The sequence below is a fragment of the Anastrepha obliqua genome, chromosome 4, assembly GCF_027943255.1.
Source record: "Anastrepha obliqua isolate idAnaObli1 chromosome 4, idAnaObli1_1.0, whole genome shotgun sequence".
NCBI lineage: Eukaryota > Metazoa > Arthropoda > Insecta > Diptera > Tephritidae > Anastrepha > Anastrepha obliqua.
Genome location: NC_072895.1, coordinates 34,251,055 through 34,272,457, shown reverse-complemented (window position 1 = coordinate 34,272,457; position 21,403 = coordinate 34,251,055). Strand labels below are relative to the sequence as shown.

At 35.8% G+C, this 21,403-nt stretch overlaps 2 protein-coding genes across 3 annotated transcripts; one reads left to right on the top strand and one right to left on the bottom strand.

The window, feature by feature from the left end:
* Positions 1-6,098: 6,098 nt before the first annotated feature.
* LOC129245618 (ATP-dependent DNA helicase DDX11) lies at positions 6,099-16,428 on the top strand. 2 transcript variants are annotated; one of them, XM_054883892.1, is made up of 5 exons: positions 6,099-6,400; positions 6,457-6,837; positions 9,677-10,846; positions 10,909-11,106; positions 15,337-16,428. In XM_054883892.1, the coding sequence occupies exons 1-5, from the start codon at positions 6,200-6,202 to the stop codon at positions 15,985-15,987; spliced, it is 2,601 nt and encodes an 866-aa protein (XP_054739867.1). In that variant the 5' UTR covers positions 6,099-6,199; the 3' UTR covers positions 15,988-16,428. The 2 variants fall into 2 exon arrangements, with proteins under 2 accessions (XP_054739867.1, XP_054739868.1); XM_054883893.1 differs by having other exon boundaries at positions 6,294-6,395.
* A 609-nt stretch (positions 16,429-17,037) lies between these two features.
* Positions 17,038-17,513, bottom strand: LOC129245607 (uncharacterized). The gene is made up of 2 exons (XM_054883876.1): positions 17,326-17,513; positions 17,038-17,269 (listed from the first exon to the last, which is right to left on the bottom strand). Exons 1-2 carry the CDS (start codon positions 17,448-17,450, stop codon positions 17,059-17,061), a joined length of 336 nt encoding a protein of 111 aa, XP_054739851.1. The 5' UTR covers positions 17,451-17,513; the 3' UTR covers positions 17,038-17,058.
* Positions 17,514-21,403: the final 3,890 nt, after the last annotated feature.

Sequence of the window (21,403 nt, the reverse complement as noted above, 5' to 3'; positions counted from 1 at the left end):
CGTGAAGGTTTAGTTACTTCCACTAATATTTTAATTCAATCAAAGCATTAAAATAAAACAACAAAATGATATTAAAATAAAAATAAATAGGTTAGGGCACACTTGGGCTAAGAAATCGAATTCATCCTTTGGCATGAAAGAAGAGAGAGGAGGGGGTGGCGTAATAATAAAAAATGAATAACAAAAAACAAATAACAAATATCAAAAAATATATAAAAAAAATGAATAATTAAATAATAAAAATTAAAAAAATAACAAAAAAAAAAAACAATGGGTTGATATGGGTTCAATTCATCTTTTGTGATGAAAGGAGAGAGAGGAAAGGGGTGGCGAAATAATAAAAAATGAATAACAAAAAATAAATAACAAAAAAATATATAAAAAGAATAAAAAATAATAATTTAAAAAAATTAACAAAAACAAAACAACAATGGGTTTAATTCATCCTTTGTGATGAAAGGAGAGAGAGGACGGGGTGGGGGGAATAATAAAAAAATTAATAAAAAAAAAATATAATAAATAACAAAACAAAAAAATAACGAAACAAAAATACCAAAAAAAAAAAATAATAACAAAAGAAAAATATTTAAAAAAATAACAAAAAAAAACCAATGGATTAAACTCATCCTTTGAGATGAAAGGAGAGAGTGGAGGAGGCTGGCGGAATAATAAAAAAATTAATAACAAAAAAAACAATTATAAAAAAATATAAAAAATAACAAAAAAACAATGGGTTGATATGGGATGAATTCATCCTTTGTGATGAAAGGAGAGAGAGGAGGGGGTGGCGAAATAATAAAAAATTATTAAAAAAAAATATAATAAATAACAAAACAAAAAAATAACGAAACAAAAATACCAAAAAAAAAAAATAATAACAAAAGAAAAATATTTAAAAAAATAACAAAAAAAACCAATGGATTAAACTCATCCTTTGAGATGAAAGGAGAGAGTGGAGGAGGCTAGCGGAATAATAAAAAAATTAATAACAAAAAAAAATATAAAAAATAACAAAAAAACAATGGGTTGATATGGGATGAATTCATCCTTTGTGATGAAAGGAGAGAGAGGAGGGGGTAGCGGAATAATAAAAAATGAGTAACAAAAAATGAATAATAAAAAAATATAAAAATAACAAAAAATAAATAAATAACAAAAATTAAAAAACAAATAACAAAAAAAAAATTAATAAATTAAAAAAAATAAAAATATTTAAAAAAATAACAAAAAAAAATTAACTAAAAAACAATGGGTTGATATGGGTTGAATTCAACCTTTGCGATGAAAGGAGAGAGAGAAGGGGGTGGCGAAATAATAAAAAATTAATAACAAAAAAATATAAAAAGAATAAATAAATAACAGAAAAACTATTAAAAAAAATTACAAAAAATTATAAAAAAATCAATGCGTTCAATTATCTTTTGTGATGAAAGGAGAGAGAGGAGAGGGTGGCGGAATAATAAAAAAAAGAATAACAAAAAATAAATAACAAAAACAAAATATAAAAAAATAAAAGTAAAATATGTAAATAAATAAGTAAATATATTATATGTATACATATATATATTTATATTATATAATTGGCGCGTACACCCTTCTTGGGTGTTTAGCCGAGCTCCTCCTCCTATTTGTGGTGTGCGCCTTGATGTTGTTCCACAAATAAGTAAATAACAAAAATTAAAAACAAATTGCAAAAAAAAAATAATCCGTTAATATGGGTTGCACTAAGGCGCATTGGATAAGTATTAGCAGTAGAGCAAAAACAACAAAAACAATATATGTACAATATTTTGTTTTTGTATATTGGTCTCTTTAATATAAAAATCTCTATAAACAAACAGTGACAGTTTAAAGTTATTTAAAAAAATGCCAATTTAGAGAGGAGAAAAACAGAAAAACGTCAGATCAGCTCTACTGATATTGCCTGTTCAATGGACTTTGGATTGCACCATTGAGTAGGTTTAGGTTTAGGTTTAGGTTTACCAGGTTGCTTGTTTAAGACAAGACACTTGCGCCTGAGTACATATAATTTATAATGCCTTGTATTTTCACAAATTAGCTCTTAAAAGTTCTAAAGAGGGATCAGATTGGAGGTACTTTTTCCAATATGGTTTTTTTTGACAGATCACGCGAAATAATTTTTTCAGTATTCATTGACATTTCATCATTATCTATTTATGATTTCATCATGAAAAGTCTTACGCCTCAACAACGTTTACAAATCGTACAATTATTGTATTACGAAAATCGACGCTCTGTGAGAACTGTTCATCGCGCGCTCGGATCCGATACCTCTAAATAAATCACCCTTTACAAACTTAAAAAATATTTTTGCAAACAATTGTGCATATATTTAAATAACTTTGTCTTTTTACAATATTCGCTCGAAATTTTGATTGATAAAATTAATTTTCTATAAAAATATAGTTCATTCTATAATAAAATAGCGTGTACAGCAAACTTCTAAACTTTGTACAAAATTTCAAAAAATTTAATATAAAAATGTTTAAACTTTTTAACAGAATTTTTGGAAAATATCTGGATATGAAGTCTTAAAACCCATTCAATTCTAGTATAACAAGCGTAAGTTTGAAGTCACTCAAAACGGACAACATCGAAAAAAGGCTTCCGAACATTGGCTTTATATGGAAGAAAATTCTCAACATCTCAGGCAAAAAAATTGTCAAAATCAATACGATTATTGAGCGACTTTTTTATATTTGGAACGGTTACATCGAATGTTTTTCTTTGCATGATGCAAGCCAAGTGCATGAAGAAGAGAACATTCAGAGCTTTGTGCAGGTTTATGTATGTGGCTGTATGTGCATACATACATATGTGCCATACTCTTATTGGTTGTGTATATTTATGAATACACGTTTGTGCTTTTTCCTGAATGGTAAGAACGAATTTTCCTCCTCAGATAGTGTTTTAATTTAATTGAAGGGACTGTGAATAACATTGTAATAAATGTCTAACAAATTACATATACCGTTTGCATATTCTGTAGGAATTTTTCATTTACAATTACAATAATTTTTTTATTGAATAAATAATTTTATAAAAAAATAAACATTTACATACTAAGAATTCGCCACGTTTTACATGCTTGGTGTGCAGAATCCAATAAATGTGGAAAAACGAAAACTATCAAGAAGCTTGCGAGAATGTCAAAGAATTTGCCTTGGCCTTTGTTTCCAATACGCAGAGGATTAAACAGGACAATGGCGCAGACAAATTTTAAAAATCAACACTCTAAATGAACAAAAAAAAAACGACAGAAGCCCCAAAAAAATAATAACGGATGAGGGCAAAGTTCTCTTTTAGTTTTTTTGGCAAAACTTTCCTTTACTACCACGATATATTTGAATGGGGGGCGGAGAGGGGTGGGGCGTGGCACCACCCACCACGCCCATTAGAAAGAGCAAGGTCACACCATTATAACTGTGAAAGTCCCAACCTCCTAGTGTCCCTATGGAACCCCCAGGAGAAGTTTAAAAATTAGGTTTTTTCCGACCGCATTTGCAGTTTGTACTGAAATACAGTTGAAGAGAAGAGTATACAGCAGTCGTCAACCCAGCAAGCATTTAAATTAGGTTTTATATTTCATAGCACTTATTAAAACGTGGTTTTATCATAAAAGTTATGAGGGCCGATGGCGAAAATTTAGGTCAAAAATTGTCCGATTTTACATTATTTCACTATTTATAAAAATTTTTTTTTTTTGTAAAAATATTTGTTTTTGTGATATACCTACATGTATATTTGAAATCAAAAAAGCGCCGCAGGCGAAAATTTGGATTAAAAATCGCGCGATTTTTATTCCAAATTTTCAGTATTTGTAAAAATATTTGTTTTTGTAATATATATGTATATTTGAAATGAAAAAAGCGCCGCAGCCCTTTTGATTGACTGGGTTTTTTGTATTTCGCTTTGTTCTTCTCTCTCTCATCGTTCGTTTGACAGTTCGCTCCTCAAATTTATTCTGCACGGTATTACAAACGGTTAGAAGAACATTTGTAATAATAGAATTTTAATAGAATTTGGACTATTATTTAGTAAAAATAGCTTTAAATCGAATCTTAATGTAATAAAGGATGTTTATAAGTGATTTTGTTACTTTTCTGTGTTTGTATTTAAGCGAAATAAGCGTCTGTAATAGGGCATTTTTTCAAGCTTATGCAAAAAAGACGTATTTTTAACGTTAAATATTGCTATTAATTCTTAATGTCCACGGCAAATGGAAAAAAGCAAATCAGCTGGATTACTGATACAAGCTTTAGTATATTCGCCTTGGTCATAATGCAATAACTAAAGGTGTTGTACATTGTGACACCGCCATTTGTTATGCCCTTAACTCAATATTCCATTTTGGAACTGCACGGCAATTGAAAAGCTTGAACGACTTATTAGGTGGCTTGATAAAAAAACACTCGATTTTTGAAAACAAGTTTTCTATGTTATTGGTGAAATTGCTTGCTTCGCTCATTTTTAATAAAATTGTAAGAAACCTCGGACTCGTTTTAAGCAACGTACCCTTAAAGGAATAAAAACCAAAGAATAACTCTTGGCTAGCGTAGTCTGAAAGGCTTTGGTATGTTTTTATCAGCACATCGTAAAGCTCAACGCAAACAAGTTGGATCTACTAGTATGGCCCACTATTACACAAGTATACTTATATATAATTCATTGAATTGATATATGCAGGTCCTAATAAAATTTTCACCCATGGAAATTTTGTGTAAACGCACTTTAAAATTCCACTATTTAACATTAAATAAATATTTATTGTGAAAATCTAATGCAAATGATTATTTATAAAGAAACTGTTTTATATACAAAAGACAAAAACGGCTTCTTAAGTTTTTCCTTTTAAAATATTTTCTTAAATATTTTACTTTGACGATGGAGAAATTTGTGGAAATGTTTTTTCAGAAATAAAAAGAATTTAACATAAACGCACTACTCGTATATACATATGCAACAATTATTTTTAGTTCCTTTTATTTATTTTCATTATTAATTTCTGTAGAACTTTTCTTTGTCCATATGCGCTGAATTTTTAATACTTTTTTTAATCGCTGTGAAATAAAAGTAGTTTTTCAGAGCGGAAATTTGCCTTTCGGAAAGTGGTCAAGATGGCCGATTTGGAGTGAGAAATTGCCAACATACAATACCTTTAATATTTGCTTCAACAAACCGCCAAAGTGACGAAATTGGTGTGAACACCTCTATTTGGTTTTTGCAATTTGGTATTTTGAATCAGTGCAGGGGAGTGCACTGCGAGCCAGATTTGTCAATTTTTCGTAGTTTAGTTTAGTTTTGCACCATTCGAGAGAGTTTTCATCGAGAGATGCTCGTTTTTCTCTAAGATAGATCTTCAGTTTAGATTAAATTAAACATATTTCAATATCTCCGTATTCTATTTCTGAGGAATTCCTGCTTGGAATATACCCATTAGTTTACACAAAACAATCACAGCAGTTGATGTTAAAGTGATCATATAATTTGATGCTAATCATTCATATGAGCGAGTGCGAATGCGTATATTCGTAACAACCCTAATTTGAACTCTAAGACAAGGTGAGTTCACTGTTGCCGCTGATTTGTTTCTTTTTTGAGAAGTTTTGGTTGGAATGTCGAAGTGTCCTGCTTCATTTTTGTTGTCTTATTTATTTGTTTGCATTCTCATTGAAATTTTGAGAACCCAGCAACAAAATAACAAATACAAAATACATGCAATTTTGTTATCCCAGCGAACTCACTTCCTATGAATTCGCCTTGCGTCGGGGTAATTCGATCTTTGTGAAAACTTTAGAAAAGAATTCACAAAAATCGTTTGTGAATACACGAACATTCTAATTCAGCCAATGCATATCGCACGGGTAGTAGCCGTAGAGCAAATGCTTTGAATTTTTAATCGGTTTACTTGGTTTCTAAATTGTTAAGTTTTATTTAAATTACTTTTACTTCTGTTATTGCCCTACATATTCTGAAATTAAGAAAGTTTCAGCAACCCTGGCCACTTCAGCCTATTGTGATTGAGAGAGAAAAACCAAAGAAGCAAGAATTCACAGTAATGTGAGAAGAAGAAGAAATGTTTGGCGCTCGACGTTTTGTTAGCTTTGATTGTTGTTTTAAAAAATAAGTAAACTAGATTTTAATTAAAAAAGTATAGGAAAGAGACACACAATTTTCAATGTTCTCGCCTAGTAAGCGGTTAGAGGTGCCCAAAGACTATGAGTTTCCTTTCAATCCCTACGATATACAGCAACAGCTGATGGACGCAGTATACGATACCTTGACGCAAAAAAGGATTGGTATCTTTGAAAGTCCAACGGGAACTGGGAAGTCCTTAACGTTAACCTGTTCTGTACTTCGATGGATTGAAGATCGTGAGGTACTTTTGTAAGTTATCACTTTTTATGAAGTCTCAAAGATTTTTGTGTTCTATAGCGTTTGGAACGCAATGAATTGGCAGAACGCATTTCGAGTATGGAACTAGAAGTTAAAAGTATAAGTAAAAGTGTTGAAGTGGCACAGGACTGGATTACTGTTAGTTATGCAGCGGCAGAGAAAAAGAAAGAGCTTGATGAATTGCACCGGGTACAAGATTTGATAAAGCTCCATGACGAGCAGTTGAAAGAAATGCACGAGCGGCAAGTGGAAATACACAAAGTGCGTCGAAAAAATATCACTAAGAAACTGGATGTGAAAGTGGACACAATCCTCGATGATAAGGTGCTGGGCACTTTAGATTGGACGGAGAAGGCTGGAGAAGCCTTAGTACAAGAACCGGAAATGGAAAAAGAAGAGGAGAAATTTCGTCCAATACAGGTAAGTGAAGTAATTAATTGAGGCAAAGTTAATTTAAATACACCTAATCAAGTAAAGGGTGATTTTTTAAGAACTATAGGAAAGTTTTTTAAAAAAACACACGTAAAATTCAGAAAAATGCCTGCATTTTTATTCAAATCGATAGTACAGTTCATATAATTTAATGTTTGAAAATTATTTCATGCAAATATTGACCGCGACTGCGCATCAAATGGTCCATCCGCTTAGTCAAATTTTGGCACACTCTTTCCAATGTTTCGGCCGGTATCTCACACATAAAAGCTTTAATGTTGTCGTCCAATGCGTTAATTGAAGCAGCCTTGTCTGAATAGATTTGATCTTTAACATAGCCCCACAAAAAATAATCTAAAGGCATTATATCGCACGATCTTGGTGGCCAATTGACGGGTCCCGAACGTGAAATAAAATGTTCAACGAACTCGCTTCTCAACAACTCCATTGTTACGCGTGCTGTGTGGCATGTGGTACTCTCTTCCTGAAACCACATGTCATGCAAGCCAAGCTCTTGCATTTGGGCAAAAAAACGTTGGATATCATTTCACGGTACCGCTGTTGTTGTTGTAGCAGCATAAACATTCCCCATACTTATGTACATACTGGGAATGCTGCTGGAGTGACAGTCCTTGGCCGGATATAAATCCGGGTCGTTTCGGTAACGTAGAACCGACTGTCGTGGTACCGCTCACCATTGACAGTTACATACGTTACGATTCGCAGCATCTTTGAAGAAGTACGGTCCAATGATACCTCCAGCCCATAAACCGCACCAAACTGTGACCTTTTCTTGATACATTGGTAGCTCTTGCAATTCTTCTGGCTGATCTTCACTCCAAAATCGACAATTCTGCTTATTTACGTACCCATTGATCCAAAAATGAGCTTCGTCGCTGAACACAATTTTTCGATAAAAAAGTGGGTCTTAAACTTTCTTAACAGAACACGCATTTTTATAATAAAATTCAATGATTTGCAAGCATTGTTCGTTTGTAAGACGATTCATGGTTAAATTATAGACCAAACTGAAGTTGTTTGACAGTGAAACAAAACACGAAACGTGCGTCAGCTGTTTAAACCAACTACTAAAAAAGATAATAGCTAAAAAATCACCCGTTACATTAAGGTGCAAAAAAAGCAGCATCTTAGCCTATGCGGAAGCTAAGCTCAGAAAAGGGTATGGTTTGGCTAAATTTGGCCTTTAGAACGGTTTTATGCACATTTGGTGCCACCTCAGAAAATCAATTAAACTATTGAAAAGTTGCCGAAATCAATAGTAAGCAAAACTACGTATGTGTTGCTCTGATTACTGACAAGTACAGGGTGGCTGATGAAAGCCGCTACCAAAAAAAATTGAATAACTTTTTTTCTTTTTAAGTTATCTGTTCCATTTTTGTTTTAATTTGCAGATTGATCTTTAAAATTTATTAAAATGGATAACTGGGACACGCAAACAAGAATTTGGATAGTCCGCCGCTATCACGCACTGGAGTCCGTAGTTTTGGTACAGAGAGAGTACAGGCGGATGTTTGGCGGCGATCCCCCGAGCAGATGGGTCATAATGAGACTGGTGAATAATTTTGCTGAGCAAGAAACAGTCGCAAGAAGGCCTTATCATCGAAACCCACCAGTTCGGACGGAGGAAATGATCGCTGCTGTAGCTGCAGCTATACAAAGCAATCCAAGGGTTTCAACAAGAAGCTTATCTGCTCAACTTGGTGTCAGCCGACAGTCTTTGCAAACAATAATGCACAAAGATTTAGACTTATTTCCCTACAAAATTCAAATGGTTAACAAACTGAATGCATCAGACTTTCCGATTCGCTTGGAATTTTGCCAGAAGATCCTGCAAATGGTGGAAGAAGACCAAAACATGTTAAACTGCCTTTTCATGTCTGATGAGGCCCATTTCGATTTAAACGGCAATGTGAACAAACAAAATTGTCGAATATGGAGTACTTCTAACCCACAGATACTCCACGAGACGGAATTGCATCCTCTTCGCGTGACAGTGTGGTGTGCGGTTTCTTCACGCTGTATTGTCGGGCCTTATTTTTTTGAAGAAAATGGTCACACCGTTACGGTTACTGGAGACCGTTATTTGAAAATGCTGAAAGAATTTTTCTATCCAGAGCTACGCCGAAAGAGAATTCCTTTCATCTCTGTGTGGTTTCAACAAGATGGGGCAACGTCTCACATAGACCAGACTGTTATGACAGAGTTGCGACGAAAATTTCCCAATAAACTGATTTCAAAAAACTCCGAATTTCGTTGGCCCCCCAGGTCGCCTGACCTTACTGCACCTGACTTTTTCTTGTGGGGTTTATGTAAACAAGAAGTTTATAAAACAAAGCCAACAAATTTGGATGAACTAAAACAATCCATTCGGGCAACAATTGCGGCTATTCCTGTCGCAACTCTCAAAGCAGCAATGAACAACTTTTTACTAAGATGCCGCACTTGTGTCAACGAGCATGGGGGGGCATTTAAATTCAATTATTTTTAAAACTAGTTAAGCTACATTTAATAAAATTTAATAACCTTCAACTTGAAAAAAAAAAAAATGAATTCCATACACTAAAAAAAAAGTTATTTGAGTTTCTTAATGTAGCAAAATTCATCAGCCACCCTGTACAAGAAAAAATATAGCCTCGAAGTTAGAGATTTTAATCAAGAGTTTCAAACCTGCTTTTTTGTTGTATGAATTATAAATATTTAATCGCAATAATATTTGTAACATTGAAATTCGTATATTTAGTTGTAAGTTAATTTCATTAAATTATTTGATGTTAGCGAAATTAAAATTTTAATCCATCTTATTAAGGTATTTTTCTGCAGTCGCACACATTCCCAGCTGGCACAGGTTGTCAGAGAAGTGAAACGCACTCCTTATGGAAAACGAATACGTTGCGTCTCATTAGCATCGAGACAGCAGTTATGCATAAATCCACAAGTACGGAAACTGACCAGTGTGAGCCTCATGAATGAACGCTGCCTAGATATGGCGCCTAAAAATAAAGACGCTGAAGGAAAGTCAGACTCCAAATGTTGTGTATTTCGCAATGCAAATTTGATGCAACATCTTAGTGAAGCTGCCCTGTTCAATGTAATGGACATCGAAGAATTGGTTGGCGAGGGTGAAACTTTGAATGCTTGTCCCTATTATGCTGCCAGAGAAGCTGCCAAATCAGCACAACTTGTGATGCTTACATATCAAATGCTTCTGCACAGACGCACGCGTCTCCAGACGGGCATTGATTTACGGGGTGCTATTGTTATAGTAGACGAGGCCCACAATCTGTTGGATACTATTGCTCATCTACATAGTTGTGAGCTAACTTTGCAACAACTATTATTGGTACAAGAACAAATCAGTGCATATAAAATGCGTTATTCAAAACGATTCAGTAGCAGCAGCTTACTCAATATCAACCAATTGATATTCGTAGTGAAACGGCTTGTGAAACTACTACAAAAAAATGACCGCGAAACCGCCAAGCAACCCACATCCACATCTAAAGTTCTTAGAACTTATGAACTTACTGCAGAGGGAGAGTTTTACAATATTGATTTATATGTTTTGCTGCAATTTTGCGAACAATCCCGTTTAGCACAAAAATTGCAAGGCTTCGCCGAAAATGCTGAACAGCGTTCGAATACAAAAGTTGATGGTAATTCAGATGGTTCTGCTACGAAGCGGCTTCTTAAGCAAATCCAGACTTCGCAAATAAATAATTTAAAAACTCGGGTTGCTCCTGAGAGCACGGATGGTGTAAATGCGTTAAAAATGCAGAAGAATGCCGATAGTATACCGTCCATCAGCGCTCCCTTCCGTTCGCTATTGGCTTTTATCGAGTCGCTAACTGATAATGCTGAGGATGGGCGTGTCATTTTACGCATCGATGCAACAGGTGACACCGCGAGTAGCCTGTATAAGTATATTTTGCTGAATCCTGGTGCCCACTTTGTGGATGTTATTCGGGATGCGCGAGCCGTAAGTATTTCGCATGGAAATAAGTTGGGGTTCCTATATTTATTATAGACTTCCTTATATAGATAATTGTGGCGGGCGGTACAATGCAGCCAACCAGAGAATTGACCGAGCAATTATTTCGTGCCTGCCCAAATCGTGTACGGGAGCACTTCTACAGCCATGTCGTTCCACCGGACGCAGTATTGCCACTCGTAGTTGCACAAGGGCCAACAGGCCGACGTCTTTGTTTTAATTATTCAGAGCGAGGCACTGCAGATATGGTAAGAGACAAGGAAACAAAATTGTAAACCAATAACGCTTTTAGGCTGTTGAAAGGTTGTTTCCATATTTTATTAATTATTTCATTAACTTTTACATACGCCTGCCTATTACAGCTGCTTGAACGTCATATATAAAAATATTAGTTTGAGGAAAAAGAAATCCATTATTTTTGCGCAAATGGTTTAAAACTGTTTTATGGTCGATCTTTAGCTTCTAGGCGATGCTACTACTACTAACAGCAAAATAATTTGTTTAATGTCAAATGTCACCTTGACAACGAACATAAACTTTAAATTGTTGTATTTTGCGAGATATCGATCAATACGACCATTTACCGGGTCGTTCCCACGACAGTCGGTTCTACGTAACCGGAACGACCCGGATTTATATCCGGCCAAGGACTGACACTTCACTAGCATACCCCATATATGCATGGGGAATGTTTATGCTGCTACAACAACAACAACAGCAACCATTTACCGGGAAAATATGGGATTTCTCTTTCCCTAAATTAGTATATCCATAGTAAATATAATTTTGTAACAGTTTCGAGCTTGAATTTCTAGACGTCGCAAGGCAGATTATTGTCTTGCTCGGAAATGCATGGGTGCTTAACAGTGGCTCCTTCTATAGGGTTTTTCAGTAAGAGCGCTTCAACTTGTGAACGTTTTTGAATAAAACACAAACGGTTTGACTTTTTTAACTAATTTTTTTTTTATTATCGAGTTTGAACATATACATTTAAGTATGAAGTTCGATTTCTTTTGCATGACCACCGCGTGCACGTTTTACGAAGTCCAATCGTTGAACCCAATTTTCGACCACTCTTTTGCATAAATCGGCCGAAATTCAAGCAATTTCGCGTTCAATATTGGCTCTGAGCTCACAAATCGTCGCCGGCTTGTTACTGTAGACCAATGACTTCACATAACCCCAAAACGGGACGGCTTGTTAAATGGACCGTAAAATGGCCGTAATGCTCTTAAAGTAGCAGCAACAGAACGATTATTTTCATAAAAAATTTGCACGATTTACAATCTTTGCTCAAGTGTGTAGCGTTCCATGATGAAATGTATACTAATGAAGTTTACAAATGACAAGCGAAAAATAAAAAATATTGCGTCGTTCGCCCTCCCTATCGGAAAAAAGTTGAAGCGCACCTATTGAATAACCCTATATTTCTTAAATATTGCAGAGGAAAATTAACAATTTGCAAAACTTAGTTGTAAGTCAGCATACCATTGTTGTTGCGCTTATAGGCTAAGAGAGTTATAGGTCAAAAGTGTCCCATAATTTGTGTGTATTAACTTCGGAATATGCCATTTTGACAGGCTTAGGTTATAGCAATACTTATGAAAGCTTAAACTGGTTGTTAGCTTTTACAGCGTACCGGTGCCCAAGGTGCTTCGGTTTTCAATGGGTGGACGCTAGGTGAGACAGGCAAGGCCACTTTGTAAGAATAATTCAGATTTATATTTTAGTCCACGGACGATAACTGCTGTAGCACTCTTCCAAATTGTGTTCTTGTTGTTATTTTGTTGTTGTTATTGTAGCAGTAACTTTGCCCTGTCAGTGTGGTGTAATCACCAGTCGTCTTCGTCTAGCTCATCTAATGGTAGGCCTAAGAAACTAGCAGTTTCGACAGGTTGGGTCCCGAGGGAGAGGGATGTTAGGTGAGTGGGTTTGATGAGGCATGTGAAAAGGTGGTTAGTGTCGTGCGTGGTGCCTTCACATGCCGGACATATATTTAGTATGTCGGGGTTGATTCTGGAAAAGTAGGAGTTTAACCTGCTATAGCAAAGTTACTGCCAAGGTTACATGGGACTCTCGGGGAAGTTGGAGCTCTTCGTCTGCGATGGGTGGTGGTTGGACTCCGATGACGGTATTCGGCGGTGGGAGCTGAAGAAGGTGGTAAGGGTCTCCCGATGAATGTCGTTGATTGTCTGTCTGTACACTGTCCGATCCAGTAGCTGTCGGTCTATTTTGTCCGACCTTATTGTTGTTATAACCGCCGGTTGTTGTGTTATCGGTCATTGGCTGTTAGGTAGGCACTCTTCTAGGCTAGGAGTATTTTCTCATGAAGAGGAAGAGACAGTACAACACTTTCTCTGCAATTGCCCAGCCTTAGCTAGGAGTAGAGAAAGGTTGTTAGGAAAATACTTTTTTGACTCTCTTACAGAACTATCCGGTATTTGGGATAAAACCTGTCTTACGCTTTATAAGAGCATCTAAATGGTTTCATGGTGAATAAACACTGAGATTCCCGTGTTACACAGTAGCACAACGGACCTACTTAGTCTTGCCATAAGTTCTGTGACAAATTTTACAATGCATGGTTGGTTGGTTGGTCGGTTAAAATAGTGATTCACCCAAAATCTAATTAGCGCTTTCGCACATTGTCTCCACAATGCATACGGCGAAAACAAATTTGCAGAAAAAAATTCCGTTATTTTTGCTTTTATTCGTATGCATAGTCTACTCATAAATTATACTCAGTTTCATGGCAATTTCACCTGTTAGCAAAGAAGTGGGAAGCTAAGAAAAATCGCATCGCTGTGATTGCATTAGAAAAGTGTGGTGAAAGTGCAAATGAGATTTACGAATTGCTGGAAAAAATTTAATATTTCAAGGTTGTTTGTTTACCGCACGATCAGTCGTTTTTTCCAAATCTCTGAAGTGACAGACAGAAAAAGGAGTAGTCGTCGTCGTGTGGTTCGAACCGATGCAGCCATAAAAGCCGTTCCAAAAAAACTTTGCAGAAATCCCCTTAGAAAGCAGAAAATCATGTCCAGGTAAATGAATGTACCGACGAGATCCATGTCAAGACTAATTAGAGATGATCTCCACATGAAAACCTTTCCTCGGTTAACTGGTCATTTTTTGACAACGCGCTTGAAGAAAATTAGACTCGACAGATGCAAGCAGCTTCTTCGGTGGCACGCGGCATGAAAATATTCTTTACGTAGATGAGAAAATCTTCACTGTTGAAGAAATTTTAAATAAGCAAAACGAGGAAATCTATACTAAAACTTCTAAAGGCGTAAAAAATATTGTTCCAAAGGTTCAGCGTGGCCACCATCCAGCCTCCGTAATAGTTTGGTGGGAAGTGTCTTGTAAAAGCTTATATCTCTTAATTTCTGCGAAAAAGGGGTTAAGACCGGGGCAAGAGTGTACCAGGAGGATGTCTTAGAAGGCGTGTTGAAGCAGTTGAGCAGTACTTCCGTCAATGGAGAGCGTTGGATCTTCCAGCAAGATTCCGCTCCAATCCATAAGGCTAACACCACACAGCAGTGGCTAAAAATCAATATTCCTGGGCTTTTAGCCGCAGAAGATTGGCCGTCTGGAAGTCCATATCTGAATCCATTGGACTACAGTTTGTGGTCGGAATTGGCCCGTCGAAGACTTCACAGAAATTTGAAAAGTCTCAAACAATCTTTTTTTCGAGCAGTGACATCAATATCCATGGAAACCGTGCGTAATGCAATAGCTGAATGGCCGAATCGTTTGAGGGCCTGTGTAAAAGCAAATGGTGACCATTTCGGATGAAAATTAAAATTTTTTTTAATATTTATATTATTAAATAAAGCTATCTATAACGGACAAATAGGAGGAGGAGCTCGGCCAAACACCTAACAGAAGTGTACGCGCCAATTATTTATTTATATAACGGACTTAACTTGTAACAGAACTTATGGCAGGACTAAGTATAATAAAAACCATATAAAACGGTTATTTCAAACTTTGTGCAAAATTATGAAAATTGTGAAAATTCACCAAAAGTTCTAACTTTTTAATCTGAATTTACAATGAATTCGCGAAACAGTACGCACATCTTGTGATGATGCTCATTTTCGTTAAATAGGACTCTGATCTGGTATCGCTACGGACCAAAATGGTCTCTGCGTGGCTTCGGCCAGCCAGTATAATTTAACCTAACCTTAATAAAAATTTTTAGAATAATTTTTGGTATCCAATCTTAGAGCCCATTAACTTTTACTATAACAAAGTGCAAGTGGCTACAAAATACCGTTAATTTTTCATAATTTTCATTTTTTTTTTTGCTAACAGTTTCACGCATTTTCTTCCAAAAGGAGGAAAATTGCTGGACACTAAATAAACAAAGACAAAACAGCCAAAGCTTTTCAAATTGTCGCACACCTATTTTATTTCCCCATGAGTGCCTGTTATAATTCTAAAAATTTTGCCTTTCATGTTACAATGTTTTGCAGCTCGCGGAATTGGCAATGATTGTCCAGAACGTTTGCAGCGTCGTGCCAGCTGGAGTGGTCTGCTTTTTGCCATCTTACGAATATCTGGATCTGGTGTATAACCATTTACAAAGTAGCGGTATATTGGCGCGTATATCTCTGAAGAAGCGGGTATTCTCTGAGTCACGCACAGGAGCCGCAGCAGGCCCCTCAGTAGAGAGACTTTTGAGTGATTACAGCGCTGCCATAGAAGCGAACGGCAGTGGTGGAGCACTACTTTTCAGCGTAGTGGGGGGAAAACTGAGCGAAGGACTCAACTTTGCAGACGATTTAGGAAGGTGCATCATTGTTGTTGGCATGCCTTATCCCAATCGACAATCGGTTGAGTTGCAAGAGCGCATGCGGTACTTGGATGAAACGCTCGGCATGGGTGCTGGCAATGAATATTACGAAAATTTGTGTCTGAAAGCTGTCAATCAATGCATTGGGCGCTCTGTGCGGCACATTAATGATTATGCTTGCGTGCTACTCGTGGATGAGCGCTATTGCAAGGAAGGTATACGAGCCAAGTTGCCAGAGTGGATAACGCGTAGTTTGCAAATTCCCAAAACATTTGGCGCCGTGCAGGTGGCCACTGCTAGATTTTTTAAATGCATTAAAACAAGAAAATGACTTTCGTATGACGTTCAGTATTTTGCAAAGTATTTATAACAACAAATTTGTTTTTGTTTGTCGGTATTTGTTTACAATTTATGTAATGTAATGTATTTTATAAGAGTATTTTAGTGGTAAAGTTTCGAATTTTTGTTGCGTTTATATTTATATTTAGTTGCAGTTTATTTATAACTATGAGAATTTCATTTGATAAGTTTTTTCGAATTTATTTCTATCTATTTTATACGCAATTTTTAGCTAGACCATTGAAATCTCAGCACCGTAGGAAAAATCTGCGAAAATACTCGTGAATATTGTTTTGTAAAATCTTAGTTTTTTGTTTATTTAGTTTCTAATTATTTTATAAAAATTATAAGAAATGTGCATCTTTAATAAGTTATTTTATTCTTAATATTTTATGTTTCTTTGCGAATAAAAAATGTTTTTATACTCATTAAACTCGCAGCATGTTTTCAAAGCGAGTAAACTAATGATAGGGCTTATCATGCAATGCATCGTAGACGGTTTTTCGTAGAAACTAAGAAATTGTAATCATATAATTCGATTAGCTCCGAACGTACATTCGAAATTCGTACAGTAGCATTCACCGAATACACTCGTAACGTCAAATCTTAGAGTTTCGTACAATTTTTCTACGATGACGTTAGACTAACGGACAAAAATTAGAACGAGTAATAAAAAGAGGATTTAAAAGGATTTAAGTTCTATATTAACTAAACTATAAAAAAAGAAATTTTTAAGTATTTGTGCTTTTATGTGACTTCCACAGGTGTAAAGTTGTACTCGTGTTGTTGGCCACTTTGCCACTTTGTTAGAGCTAATAAAGGAGAAATCAATTATGGCATTGATAGTGTAGTCGCCCTTCCGGTTGTAGTAGAGGAATTTTTCTTTAGTGGGGAAATAATTTATATGTGCGTCTCATACACACACAGAATGATGCCAGGAAATCTATATTTTTGATAGAATTCCATCTTGCTTTGCCGTTTTTCATCGGCACTCATGTCGAGATTTACCTACTGAGGACACAATCGTGTTTGTAGTGACGCCAATACGCCTTTTGGCACACAGCTAAATGTCAACTGCCATTGTCAACCATTGGCGCGTCGAAATCTTTGCCAACTGCGTGCTGATAGCCTCCCTCCGCAAGAAAACCGTAAAACAGAGGATAGTCGGAGAACTGGGAGTTTTGGACGACGATCTCGCTGAGATTGCGCCATCTTCAATAAAACTCAAAACGTATGTAAATGCAGCTTTATTTAACCGGTAATTTTTGATAAACCTGTTTTAAACCGTATTTAAGTTAACTTTTTCTTGAACAAAAAGGCAGGCACTTACGTTGACTCGTCCACATCGAGAAGGTTGCTTGCATCTCTCAATATTTTTCGCTCAATTCTGAGACGCCGTTTGTTTCTCTCACTTTCCTTCTCCATTAACACAAACGCATGTGTCAACGAATACATTTTAATTTGAAAATCAGCTAACTTGACAAAAAACTTAAAGATAATTTGCTAAATTGTCCTGTTTACATCGTAGTGAGCTGTTGTTGAAATATCAAAATTTGACATTTGAGTTTGGCAGCACTTTTTTCGTGTTCACATGGAACCCACGACTACAATTTTTTCGTATTCGTAGTAGACATTCGTATTCGATGGTTTTCTACGAAGGATTCTATGATAGGGCTGAATTTAAAGTTGTTAAAACGGGTCACTGCACCATTGACACCCTGGCCATTAGATTGGGTGTACCTTGCAATGACTTCTGTAAGACTTGTGGAGATGAAGAAGAAATTGAGTCGGTCCAACACCACCTCTGTGAATGTCCAGCATTTCAGAGAGGCCGTGCGTTTATTTCTTTGAAGACCTGGGAAATTTGCAAAATGTCTCACAGGAGTACTATTTACCTACATAAAAAGATCTAAGTGGTTAAAGCAACTTAGGGGATGGAAATCAAATGCAGGTATCACAATGGGCCGTAGGGCCACCGAGTTTCTTGTCTTAGCATGGCAACCTGGCTAACCGAACCTAAAGTAATATAGGGTTATTCAATAGGTGCGCTTCAACTTTTTTCCGATAGGGAGGGCGAACGACGCAATATTTTTTTATTTTTCGCTTGTCATTTGTAAACTTCATTAGTATACATTTCATCATGGAACGCTACACACTTGAGCAACGATTGCAAATCGTGCAAATTTTTTATGAAAATAATCGTTCTGTTGCTGCTACTTTAAGAGCATTACGGCCATTTTACGGTCCATTTAACAAGCCGTCCCGTTTTGGGGTTATGTGAAATCATTGGTCTACAGTAACAAGCCGGCGACGATTTGTGAGCTCAGAGCCAATATTGAACGCGAAATTGCTGGAATTTCGGCCGATTTATGCAAAAGAATGGTCGAAAATTGGGTTCAACGATTGGACTTCGTAAAACGTGCACGCGGTGGTCATGCAAAAGAAATCGAATTTCATACTTAAATGTATATGTTCAAACTCGATAAAAAAAAAAATTAGTTAAAAAAGTCAAGCCGTTTGTGTTTTATTCAAAAAAGTTCAAAAGTTGAAGCGCTCTTACTGAAAAACCCTATATAAGAAGTATATTTATTGTGGTTGGAGAGAAAGTTCCGTCGTATTTTAAATAGGCAGGTAATTTTTCTTGTAAATAAAAAAATATCTGGCTAGTGAGTCATTGGGATTTTGTTTTGTTTTTTACCTGCCGTATAATGTAAAAGGAGTGATGATAAACGGTTCACTAGACGGAGCTAGTTCACTGGGGCGGCCGCCTTTGGTCGGCGAAAACCCGAGTCATTCCGATAACGTAGAACCGGCTGCCATGAGAATGTTCATGGGATTGTCCATGGGAGTCGTTTCTTACCGTTCATCATTTACTTGCGATATTTAAAGTGAAAAACATGCCAGTAGATAAAGCGCATTTACGTCACTGTATTTTGTGTGAATTCCTAAAAGGAAGCAACGTATCGGTTGCATGTAAAAATGTATGTGCAGTATTTGGAAAATATATTGTAAATGTTCATGCTTGATAAAAATGGACTTTATACGCGTTTTTTTTTTCAAATGGTGTTTTCAAAGTCGGTGACCAACATTACTCGAAAACGGCTCAACCGATTAGTCTCAAATTTTAACACGAGCTTCTTAAATTATTTTTTAGTAATTAATCGAAGATTTCTTCTTACCGATAAATATGACAATTTAAGACTGAAATTTTGGTCAGAAATCGATTTGTTTTTGAGAAACCGCCCTTTTTCAAAAAACTTATTGTAATTTTGCTTATTCCTTCGATTAAGTACTGGATTTAACATTACTTTAAGGAAATCTGTTTGGTTTTTTAACTTTAGAGGATCAAGTTCAGAGATATAGTGGTGACCGCAAAATGTATTTTTTGAGAGGAGGTCCCGGAGATCAGCTGTAGCTGCTTTCCAAATAAATATTTTTACTAATACTAAGTCTTAAAATACATTTAAAAGATAGAATAATATTTGCAGAAATTTTTAGATCAATAAGTTTAATAGTTTTCTCAGAAAAAATTGTGGAAAATTCGCTTTTTTCGGCCTTCTAACTGTATATAACCTCTAATGCAAGACAGTATACATACTGTAAGGGTGACACAACTGAAAAACTGAATGCGTTAGGATGGGAAGTCTTTAGTCACCCATCGTATTCACCTGATATGTTGTTGTTGTAGCAGCATAAACATTCCCCATGCTTGTTCGAGAAATGCTTCAGTCCTTGGCTGGATATAAATCCGGGTCGTTCCGGTTACGTAGAACCGACTGTCGTGTGACACCTGACATTGCACCAGCTGATTATTACTTGTTCAGATCTCTGCAAAATTAGATAACGGGAAAAAATGCAAGTCTTTTGAAAGTTGCTGACTATTTTAAGGGGACAAATACTTGTAAAATTCCAACAAAAAAAATTTTGGTTTTTTGTATTCAGGTCACTGATGCCGATGCTACAATGCCCGCCGATTGAGAATAAAATAAAAAAAAATTTAATATTATTTTTATGTATAAATAAACTGTACGCCAATTTTGAAAAAAATATATTGACTTCTTCATTTTAAATAATTTTAATGAAAATCAGGGAAAATATGACCGTTTACAGGTATCTGTCACCTCAACTCCAAGGACAAGAACTACAAAACAGGTATTCACAGCTTACTTGAAAGATGGCACCAAGTTGTAAAAAATAACGGATATAGCAATAATAGCAAATAATTGATTAATATTAAACACATAATTTGATAGATGAATTCAAATATTTTCTTTAAAATGTGACAGAACTTTTCCTCCAACCGAATAACAAACAATTCACAATTTTTGTGATTTTGCCTGAGAAAATTGCATTTATTATGTTTTTAATTTAATGAGATTTTATGCAAATTTATTTACTGTCTCATTTGTCGTTATGTCGAGTGGTGAATTACTGAGGCGCTGTCACAACGCATCTTGCCGAACAAGCCCCATTCGATTCGATTCCGAATACGATGTACTCGTAGTAGAAATGGTTTCTCATTTAAATCTTTTCAGTCTCTGATTGGCGGTGTTACAGTGAAAACGCGCGCGGGATTTTCCGTCTGTTCGTTAAGCGTAGAGCGAGCGCAGCAAATCGCAGTGACTTTTATTGGAACGTTGTGGCAGACGTAATGAAAATTAAATTATATAAAAGTTGTGCAGATGAATGCCTTTAAAGGTGTAAAAAGGGCGAAAGAGAAAATTACCAAATTGCACAAATTCTTAGCTAAAAGTCGCCAATAAAATTTAGCAAAAAAGAAAGAAATCAACTTGATAAATGTACAGTTATATATAAATACCGTTTCTGCAATTAATTCAGGATTTTTATAAATGTGAGGCTAACTTGGCAAAAGGCGAATGTCTTTAGAAGCGCCTAAAAGAAGCAACAATTAATTTCACTTTTCACAAATGCATTGCCGTACATACGTATGCGTGTGTGTGTATATAACAGAAGATGGGTTGTAATTCAGTAAGTGGGTGGCTGGCTGCCAGGAACTCGTAATTCTTATTAAGGCAGTGAAGAGTAGCTGTGTGTGTGCGTGTGTGTGTGTGCGGTTCGCCTAGTTTCAGTCTCTGCTGTGTTGTTAGGTTATTGATTTTCTTAAGTCACTGTTATACATACACAAACAAACATTCTGGAGCATGTACATATGCACATACTTCCATATATGTATGTGTGTGCGCATGTATATAAAATGTGTGCCACAAAAAGAGTGCCACAAATGTCAGTAAAAAAAGAATATTGAAAATATGCTAACTGCCATCTTACTAATATTCATAAAATCTTGTTAAACTGATTTAACCCAGCAGGTTTACGCAATTACGTACCACCAATGTTACACGGTTGCCATTGTTTCTTCTTGCTTTGGTTGAAGTGATTTGAAATAT

Coding starts and splice junctions, on each gene's coding strand:
- LOC129245607 (XM_054883876.1), bottom strand. CDS start 17,450: ATGTATTCGTTGACACATGCGTTTGTGTTAATGGAGAAGGAAAGTGAG. Junction 17,270..17,325: donor CTCGATGTGGACGAGTCAAC/GTAAGTGCCTGC, acceptor GGTTTAAAACAG/GTTTATCAAAAATTACCGGT.
- LOC129245618 (XM_054883892.1), top strand. CDS start 6,200: ATGTTCTCGCCTAGTAAGCGGTTAGAGGTGCCCAAAGACTATGAGTTT. Junction 6,401..6,456: donor GATGGATTGAAGATCGTGAG/GTACTTTTGTAA, acceptor TGTGTTCTATAG/CGTTTGGAACGCAATGAATT. Junction 10,847..10,908: donor TTATTCGGGATGCGCGAGCC/GTAAGTATTTCG, acceptor TTCCTTATATAG/ATAATTGTGGCGGGCGGTAC.